This window comes from Melitaea cinxia, chromosome 2, assembly GCF_905220565.1.
Source record: "Melitaea cinxia chromosome 2, ilMelCinx1.1, whole genome shotgun sequence".
NCBI classification, from domain to species: Eukaryota; Metazoa; Arthropoda; class Insecta; order Lepidoptera; family Nymphalidae; genus Melitaea; species Melitaea cinxia.
The window spans coordinates 5025496-5036461 of record NC_059395.1 but is presented as its reverse complement, the minus strand read 5'-3'; the positions used below and the strand labels follow the sequence as shown (position 1 = coordinate 5036461).

Sequence of the window (10966 nt, the reverse complement as noted above, 5' to 3'; positions counted from 1 at the left end):
TTTATCAAAGTATCAGAATTTTTTTTATCAAAAATAATGTTCAAACCTAATTGTGCGTTTTTAATTTTTTAGAGAATAAAGGTCCGAAAACTTTTGAGAAAATAATTTATAATAATTGGCAAAATCAAGCAACAGAAAAAGATGATGAAGATACTGGGTAAATATATATATATTTTTTAATTTAAATATAAACCTGAATAATTTTATTATGAATAATTTTTATATTAACAAAAACCTTCAGAGGGCACTTTTGTGCAGCTGTACGTTTATTAATGAGATTTTTGACAATTATTGTTAAGGGCCCTTACAAATTTGTCGCAAAGTGCCGCGTAGACGTAGTGCGGTAATTACAACACTGTAATATTGACGCGATGTGCCTCTGGAGCAGAGGTGTATCGATAGTCTACACGATTGTTAACATTTTACATGACCTTCAGATTTTAAATATAAATTTCCAAATCCGTTGAAACAAAAAGTTTAAGGAATATTTCGACGAAAGAAGCACAGAAAAAGTATATAGTACAAAATCGTTCAAAGTCAACTTTCTCATTTAGCTTGGTTTATAAAAGCAATTATTTTTAGAAAATACATAAACACAGCACGTTGACTGCGCTCAGAGCATTTTTGTGACTATAATAGTAGATCTACTAATTACTACATGCTTAATTTTTGATTAATTTTTAAATAGCTACTACCTTAATTTACACATTAACTGTATAATACACCTATAATTTGTGGTACAATATAAATATTAAAAAAAGGCTTTATACACCAACATATGTAGGCCTACAAAAAATGCTACTCGAATGAAAAAAAGATATTTAGAAGAATCTAATAATGAGAAAAAAAGGTTGGAATTTTCCCACCTTTAGGGTAAGAACTTTTTATCAAAATACGGAACCAATTTCAAGGTATTTAAAGTATTATATTATTGTAAGGTATTCACTAAAAAAAAAAAAAAAAACAAAATATCGAACTCGGACTCATCTGTAAAAAGGTATGCGTACATGAAAAAGTATACGCGTGGAGTTGAGAACCTCCTCCTTTTTCGTTGGTTGAAAATTATTTGTAAATTTACTATCTTTTAGTTAAATCTCAAAACCCACGTTAACTTAGAATTTAATAAGATTCTTCATCTTTATTTTCAATCATAATTATAAAACAAATGTTGCTACCGCGCGGAGTATGCAAAACTTGCTTACTCCGTGCGGTCCTTTGCGTTAGACGCAAAAAAATAAGGCCAAAATTAAAGAAAGGTCCTCTCGATGATTTTTATTGTTACAAACAACAATATATCACAGTATTTACTTATCGCCAGATGGATTGTACGCTTAATTGATATTCTTGTTGTACAAAAATATCAACCGAAATGTCCCTAAAATAACATGTCCCTAAAACAAAATTAATAAAAAAAATCTATTTCTATTTTTCAGAGATATTTTGTACAATCCAAATATATTAAGATGGCAGCATTTTAAATACAACTGTAAGTATTAATGATTATTAACTATAAGTCTTTTTGTTTTTTATGTTAAACTAGCTGTACTCGCGACTGCGTCCGCGTAAGATTTAACAAAAAAGTTATTTTTTTCAGTTTGCAGAGTTATAAAATAAAAAAAATCTAAAATAAAAGTAGCCAAGTTACTCCTTATTACATCAGCTATCTGCCAGCGAGTCCCGCTAAAACGGTCCAGCCGTTTCTTCCATTTTAATATTACAAACAGACACTCCAATTTTATTTATTTATAGATAAAAAAAGTTTTAAAAATATTATCAGTTTCTAATACTTGACTTTCACTTCTTTAATCATTGTTTTCTATTAGAGCATTCATTTTCAAGTTTACATTCTTGAAATAAATCTTTAAAAAAAATGTATTACACACTCCGACCTCATACAAAACTCGTTTGCAAGTTTAAACTAAAAATTATTACAAGAAAATAAAAATCTAGTTACCACATTAAGATATTTTGTTTTATTTTATCGGCTTAAACTATTCCAAAGATTTGTTGAACAATTTATGCTAAACATACACAAACGTACCACAGAAAGGCTATGCTTCGAATACACAAAACATCAGTCATTACTTTATGATTGTTTTTAAAATAAATTTTAGTTCTACAAGTCTTACAATCACTTATAAAGTCGAATGTCGGAACGCAACTTGAGGTATTCCAAAGTTCAATGAAATATTGCTTCGTAATTGGACAATGGTTGGGTCTCTTTCCTATTACGAATATAACAGGAAGAGATGTGCAGAATAGGTAAGTAATATTAAAAATGTATGCTTATATTTCTATTATTTTGAATTTAAATTAACTTACAAACAAAAGTTGTAATTTTTTGAAGAACTTGAGGAGGGAAAAGAAACTCAGAACCTCTATAGGAAAAATTGTATTTTTTTAAATAACTAAAAGTCGGCAAACAAGCGTACTCATTTAATGGTAAGCGATTACCGTAGCTTATTGACGTCTGCATCACCAGACTGATTGCAAGTGCGTTGCCGAACCTACCCTCAATTCCCCCCAGGAGCTCTGGTCACCTTACTTATCATTAGGAACACAACACTGCTTAAAAACAGTGTTATTTAGCTGCGATCTTCCGTAAGGTCGAGGCTGCTTAGTGGTCCAGTTGGGCTGCTCCATATTTTGAGCAGGACATTTCCTGCTGTGCCCTACCTCAGTATATGTCTGTCTAATTCCTCTCGGTTGTAACCATTCTGTATAAGCGCCTCACATTATGGGAACGTCTTTCTGTTAAACAAAGGTAATAATTACCAACCTATTACCTGTTACCCGTTATCCTGTAAGGAAAGATCCAACTTCCATTTATTGCTTTACAAATTATTTATGAAATTTAATTATGTAATATTTTAAAGGCACAACATTTTGTCCTGGAGATACGCATTATGTATTATAATTTTGATGGGACAAATTATGATAACTGCTTTAAACTTCTACAATCTGCTCACCATAAAGTATAATTTTGCGACTGTTGGTAAGTAAATTCAAAACTAAGGTATATAATATAATAAAAATTATATACATAGGTATATAATAGGAGTACAAAATAAATTTTAATATTATTTCATCACCAGCCGTGCCCGCGGCTTCGTCCGTTAACCAAAAAGTTATTGTTCAGTTCGCAGAGTCATAAAATAATGAAACTTCTAAACTAAAAGTAGCCTAAGTTGCTCCTTACTACATCAGCTATCTGTCAGTGAAAGTCCCGTCAAAATTGGTCCAGCCGCTTCAGAGATTAGCTGGAACAAACAGACTGACAGACGAAAATTGTAAAAAATGTTATTTTGGTATAATTGTGTACCGTGAATACACAATACTTAACATAAAAACGGTTATTTTAATATTACAAACGGACACTCCAATTTTATTTATTTGTATAAATTTCAGTGTTTCAGTCCCCGTTGTAAATTATTTATACCGTTAAAATTTGCTGTCGAAAAAACTTAAAACATAATGGCATTTTATGTGAATTTAGTATTACATACACTACTTCTATATGTTACCATATTAATATTTAAAACACAGAACATGCAAGGACTGATTGGTGCAATAGTAACTACAATTAATTTCGCTCACTACCTTTAGTTCACCTCAAAAGTTTCTAATAAAAAATAACGAGAGCTTTTATGACTTTCTTTCTCGTGCTTTTTTTCTCTCTTCATGTCTTTTTCATGTTTGACGAACCTGATAAAATATTATTTATAATTTACTCCTGGCTAGTGAGCGGGCGCTTACATAACTTTGTAAAAGTTACTTTTTTACTTTAACTTATAAACATTTATTTTTAATATTAGAACATTTATTATTTTCAATACGACTGAATAATTATATGTACTTGTATAATGTGACTATGCCGCTTGCAATTGTGTGAAAATATAGGAAACTAAAAATGACGAACACAGAACATGCTAAATATTCCATTATACACGTAAATCATTGTGCTAGTTACCACGCTTAAAAATCTACAAATACTGGTAGAATTGTTACAAAATTGATTATTTATTTAATATTTATATTTTCTATTTCCATACATCTTTAAGAGATAAATGTGTTGATATTTGGTCGAGGATATATCTGGTTTTGAGAGTCTACTGTAGCAACCAACATAAATGGAACCATGAAAGTCTTTTAGTAATTAATACGGGTTACGACTTGAACAATTGAAAGAAGTGTAAGGCGTCTTTTCAATCTTAAACTCTAGGATTACTTTTCATTTAACTAAAAATTCCAGGCCTTTGCATATTATTTACGACGAATTTAGTTTCAAATGTTCAATTCATTCGATTGTCTACGAAGTGGCATCACCTAATCGAGCTAGTAGCTACGTCGAATCTCGACGAATACGTAGACCCGTACGTGAAGTTTAAATGCAACACTATCACGATCTTTCTTGTTACGTTTGGCATCGGTAAGTTAATATTTATATATATAAAATCGTATTTGTTATAAAAACAAATATAATTGTGTTTGCTATACAAAAAAAAAATACATCAAAAAGTAATAAAATAAGTCGGTCACCAACCCGACTGCCCAGCGTGGTGACTATGGGCAACACACATGAGTTCACACCATTTTTGGCGTGAACTTGTGGAGGCCTACGTCCAGCTGTGGACTATGATAGGCTGAAATGATAATAAAATAAGAATAGCAGTAAAGCAGATAGTTGAAAAAAATAGACATCTGAATACGTATTATTAGGGATAACACAAAAGCACTTTTTCACAGCTTTTTATTGAAAAAAAGAATTTTCAAAGTCGTACCCAGAAATGGTTATGAGGTAACACACACGTAAAAATAAAACACAGTCGTATTGAGAACCACCTCCTCTTTTTGAGGTAGGTTAACTAAAAGTGAAACAAATGTTATTCTATTTGAAGTACATCATTGTATAATGCTCAGCGTGATGAAGGGTGGTGTGGGCAAAACACATGAGTTCACGCCATTTTTGGCGTGAATTTGTGGAGGCCTATGTCCAGTAGTGGACTGCGAAAGGCTGCTGTGATGATGTTGATGATGATTTTATAATAACGAAAAATATTTACAAATAAGTTCGCGTAATTTAAGGTTGATCGGATACAAATGCACGTATAAAGATTAAATGCTGGTTTTTTTATTTGTTATGAATTACTATCACATACGTCTAAATTAACTTGGAATAGATCTGATGAAGGGTTATCGTTAAATAAATTAAACAAAAAAATGTAATTTAACATGTAGCCTAAAGAGAATATTGGCGAGATGCATATGTATCGATTTACATGACTACCTCTTATAAAGATTAAAAAACAAAAAACTCTATTTCGATTAAAGGCTTTTAGATATATTTTTATGCAAAATAAATAAAGTATCAGTCCACTATAATTACAAATAAATGAACCACGTGATTCATTGCAGTGTAGCAACGTGTTATATAATTAACCTAATTCACAATAACGGTAATGATTAAATTATAATAATGAATTTTCATATTCAAATTTATAATTTTATTTAAAAAAAAGATTCTATTATGACTTACGAGGTACCGTCCGAGCAACCTTAATTGAATAGTTATCAATAAATAATTTTAAAACTGAATACCAAAACAAGTAACAAATCAATAAGTACGGAAATGTAAAAAAAATATTATACAAAAAACATAAAAATATTTTTGTTCCAGTCGAACATGCATTGTCATTAATATGTCCTTTTCTAAAAATGTGCGAATGTAGTTCAGATATTGCAATTATACTAAGAAAAACCATAATCATAACATATCCATGGATTTTTGAGACCGTATTGCCTTATTCCCTTGGAACTCTTGCAATTGTGGAGGTATTTATAAATAAAAATTTCTGCCGCCCTTCATATTTTTTAACTTGTTTTTTAATCTGACAGAAATATAAGAATCTATTAATCGGTAAAAATATTTTTACTAAAGAATGTGTATATCTATTTTATAAAAAAAATTTAACAGGCTATATAACATCAAGTTAAAACGCCGGATATTTGCGGTATTTTCAAATGTGCGCAAATTTCGTTTAACGCAATTTTGCTTCATGATTTTTATATATTTAAGTGTGACTTTTATAGTAATCAATATATTTTTTTGCAGTTTTTTGTAGGTACAATAGTAATGATATGGACATATTCTAACATATTTATCATTTGCGTTAGTCTGTTTCTAACATCAATACTGGAGCAGTTGAATAAGAAGATTACTTCTCATGACGGTCAGGTGGATAACATTAAACATTTTTTACTACTTGTAAGACTTAAGAAACATTTTACTTATTTACTTTTACATTTTATTGTACTCCAAACAATAAATAACATAAAAAAGCAACATTAACAACAATTGATAGAAAAATTTACAAAAGGTGGCCTTATTGATAAAAGCAAGCTTACTCGCAAAGTCAAGCGTACGTAAAAAGTTTTACTTTAAAAACTCCCAAAACACATTTCTTCAGAACGACCCTGTTGCATAAATACTTTCCTGCACAGCTGCAGCGAAACTGAGTAGCACGTTATCACACGCACTGTAAAGGAAAGAAACCTCCCTAAACTTCCCTAAGCCTAAACTAGGGACGATATAGTCCGATCAACAACAAAAAAAATCGAAATAAAATTTTACGAGTATCTCAGCAAAATGTTCACAGCGCACCTTCTCAAAGGTTAATTATTATTATTATTAGTGATGCTTTTGCAATCATTAGATAGTAGTTATAAAATTAAACTTACATAGTATATAATGTATCATTTATTTTTAAAATCCTTTCAGCATTTACCAGCTTCCTATTGGCGGGCTATGCGCGAAGATTACAGCCGGGCTGTCCGATTGGTCCATTTTTTTGATGAAGAAATCAGCGGCATTGTCTTTGTAACATTAGGCAGTAGCCTTTTCTTCGTATGTAGTCGTCTTTACTACTTATTAGGGTAAGAATACAAGCCTTTTTGTCCCTCAGATCTATACTCATACGATAAAATTACTGAATCAATAGAATTGTGTATTTATATTTTTCTAGACAAAAAAGGAGTGTACTTTAGGTTACACGACCGAAGTAAGACTTCTTTAGCCCCATCTAACTTATATACCATCATAAACTTCCGTTCGTCTCACCCGATCACACTTTTCGTAACGCTCTCGTCACACATTCCCCAGCATTATTCCCCAAATCAAGCGCGCGGGAAGAAGTTTTACTTCAAAAAGACTCTAAAATTAAGTTCCCTTCTAACATTACACTGAAGTAGGGCACAACAGGAATTCCCTGCTCAAAATATGGAGCAGCCCGACTGGGGTAGTACCTCGACCTTACAGAAGATCACAGCAAAATAATACTGTTTTCAAACAGTATTGTGTTCCTGTTGGTGAGTAAGGTGACCAGAGCTCCTGGGGGGGATTGGGGATTGGGTCGGCAACGCGCTTGCGATGCTTCTGGTGTTGCAGGCGTCTATAAGCTACGGTAATCGCTTACCACCAGGTGAGCCGTAAGCTTGTTTGCCGACCTAGTGATAAAAAAAAAACTTTCTAAATTACCGATTACCGTGCAATCCTCTTCCATTAATTTTAATCAATAATTTAATTTGGTAAGTTTCTCCCTACGAGATGATGAGATAGTTGAAATTCTAATTCAGACTACTATGGATACTCATTCATTAATAATAAATTAATTTGACAGTATGATTTTTTTAAATTGTGATATTATTTATTTTTACAGAAAAGGCGTTAGTCTTGGTAGTTCTAATGATTTTAAGTGCCTTCATCAACAAGCTGGGTATGTAATAACATTAATACTCAATCGAAAAAAACTGTACTCTTTATGTAACAAAATTTGACCCATAAACTCTTTAAAAACATAGAACAAAGAACCAACATGGTCTGACGAAGATGATAATGATATAACTTTTACTGGTCCTAAGTCATTTTAAACACTTTAGTTAAAATACAGCCTATGGTACTGGTACCTGGCATAATGTAACTTTTTAGTAGTGAAAGAATTCTTAAAATCGGTTCAGTAGTTCCAGAGACTGGCCGTTACAAATTTACAAAAAAACCTATGATTTTTTTCTTTACAATGTAAATACTTGTATAAAAAACATGTTACAAAATTTTCAGATACCGTTACGAAGATCTTACATATAACTTGATTTCTGGAGTTATTATCATTTTTCGCTCCTTTCTGGTTTTACTTGTAGCTTCAAATATCCATTCCACGTCTCTCGTTGTAGCTCCCTCACTTTATGATGTTCCGTCATCGTCATTTTGTACCGAGGTAAACAATATCTTATTTTTTTTAATACAAAGGTGGCAAACTAGTAGCTTACCCGCCTAGTGGTAAGCTAATGCCGTAGCTTATGAAAGCCAGGAACATACCAGCAACCACGCCAGGAACAGCTGCCACATTATTGAACTTATTCCATACCCTGCCAAGAAGCTCTGCCTACCTTACTTACCACAAGCACACAACACTGCATCTTTCCCAAAGGGTTCCCCGAATTTTGAACAGGATATTTCCTGCTTTTCGCAACTTAAAGAAATGGTTAAGTGATTGGAGTAACCTCATAGAGATTACTTTAGAAGTTATTCTCTTTATCATTATTTATTTTAGTCTAACTTCGTAAGTAGGCGCTATCTGTTAAAATTATGTACATATTTAAGTTCGATCAACTTTAATAATCTGCAAAAATAGCAGCTTACTTTCCGATATAAGATTTCACGGTGCACTTATACTCAGTTCAGCTCAATGGACATTGACAAGATATAAAATTAAATAGTGCTTATTAATTACAGGTTCAAAGATTTATTGAGCAAATCCACGGTACTACGGTCGCATTGTCAGGTCTGAAATTTTTCTACGTTACTAAAGAGTTGCTACTTTCAGTAAGTACATTTTACTAATAAATTTTACTATGAAGCTAAACTATTAACTAATATTTTCGTTACAGGTTCACAGCATCAGGTATATAATTTTAGCTTTATGCTCGCGACTTCGGCCGCGTGATTTACACGATTTCTACTGTTCCTATTTCTCCTTTATAACGTGACAAAGCCCTTATAAAGCCTTGTAAGAATTTTTAAAACGGACTCGGTAGTTTACAGTTTATCCCTTACCAACAAATATAACATAATCAAATATTTCCTATTTATATAATTAGTAAATAATAGATATGTATTTGTATAAATATTTGCTACTTATTTTTTGTATTTGTGAGTCTGTAAACAATGCCTTGTAGTGTAAGTCCAGACGTCAGTCTTGATTATGAGAATCAACATCTGTCGATGACTTTTCCGTTCAGTAGGAAAATTAAACTCTAACGGAGGAATGGGGCGAAATAAGCAATGAATATTCCCTGTTATCTATACATTCATACAAATAAATAAACTTGGAGTGTCTGTTTGTAATATTAAAATAATTGCTTTTGACTAAATGCATATTAATGTATATACGGTACATATACCAAATTAACCTTTTTTACAATTTTTGGCTAGGCTTTAGATTAAGAACCGCATTTTGAAGTTAGATAGGTTAGGGTTATTCTTTTTGTAATCAAATTATGTCGATAAACAGTCTGATTTCATAGTTAGATAAATTAGGGTTATTTTTTTTTTGTAACGAAATTATGCCCATAAACGGTCAAATTTTGAGCTTAGATAATTCGACGGTTCTTAATCTAAAGCCTTACCCAATTTTTTTCTGTCTGTTAGTTTCGTCTAATCTCTGAACCGATTATCATCTCATCAGATAGCGGATTTCATATCATCAGATAGCTGATGTAATAAAGAATAACTAGTAAATGTATAATAAGGCTACTTTAATTTTAGAAATTTATTTATTTTATAACTCTGCGAACTGAAAAATAACATTTTTATTAAATTCAACGTGGATGAAGTCACGGGCACAACTAGTAGAAAATATCATATAATAGATTGTTCTCATATGTAAAATTCGCGCAGCTGTAGGATATCACAAACTTATTCAGTTCAATTTATTTGACTATAATGATATGTGATTTTTTAAAAATTGATTCGTCAGCAAGTTATCTCATTTCCTTTCATAGCCCCATAACGTCTTATCCTGTATTATAAATCGTAGGATATTTCATAGTTATAATACTATTTTTGTGATAAATTTAATTACAAATGATTCTGATGAAATACCGTTTATACATAACTTAAAAAATGACATATTATTCAATTAGAATACTCGTAAATAAATAAAGCAATAAATAATATATCTTTTATTCTAGATCTTTGGAACAATCGTGACATACGAAGTAGTTTTGCTGAATTTTCGCAGAGAAAAGAAAATTGAATAAGCTATCTGCATAAAATTATTTACTTAGCTTTGTTTTATTGTATTTATAATGATTGAAAGATTTCTTACACATGTCATGTGTATGTAGCTTGTGTGTCAATGTATGTCAAGTGATGGTAGCTTGTGTACACACATTTAGTGTCAGATTTGCGATTCAGCCATAACATCCTATTGCTGGGATTAGTTTCATTTTTTCTCCATGTAAGAAAAGATTCGGAACTTAATCCACCACGCTGCTCCACGGCGAGTTGCCGATGTTACATATTGGAGCTGTTAAAATGCACTGTTTTCAAATTAAATTCACGTTAAACTTATGACTTATATTTGTCTTATTATTATACTAAGAAGATTATCTATATAAGTATACATGTGTTAATTCTCTACAATAAATGTTTAAACATTATTAGACAAGACTTTTTATTATATATTATCTCTTTGTGTAATAATCGACTGCAAATTGGTCATTTGATGGTAAGTAATAATAATTATGTGGTGTCATGGGACACCAGGTAGGAACGAAGTTCCTTCGGATAGCATAGAAGCATCACAATTTGAAACAAAAATGTTGAATTTTATATATATTTTCTAGTTCTTGATTTTTTTTTTAATTTTGTTATTTGGTTTTTAATTAAGTACACAAAAGTATTTAGGAA

General features: G+C 31.2%; 1 protein-coding gene and 1 long non-coding RNA gene across 2 annotated transcripts; both read left to right on the top strand.

Moving 5' to 3' along the window:
• Nucleotides 1-1632, top strand: LOC123659862. The gene is made up of 3 exons (XR_006744095.1): nucleotides 1-157; nucleotides 1434-1486; nucleotides 1595-1632. It is a non-coding gene; the product is annotated as an uncharacterized LOC123659862 (long non-coding RNA).
• A 550-nt stretch (nucleotides 1633-2182) lies between these two features.
• On the top strand, nucleotides 2183-10719 carry LOC123658813 (gustatory receptor for sugar taste 64f-like). Its single transcript, XM_045594115.1, has 5 exons — nucleotides 2183-2262; nucleotides 7716-7772; nucleotides 8114-8270; nucleotides 8789-8878; nucleotides 10246-10719. The coding sequence occupies exons 1-5, from the start codon at nucleotides 2183-2185 to the stop codon at nucleotides 10312-10314; spliced, it is 453 nt and encodes a 150-aa protein (XP_045450071.1). The 3' UTR covers nucleotides 10315-10719.
• Nucleotides 10720-10966: the final 247 nt, after the last annotated feature.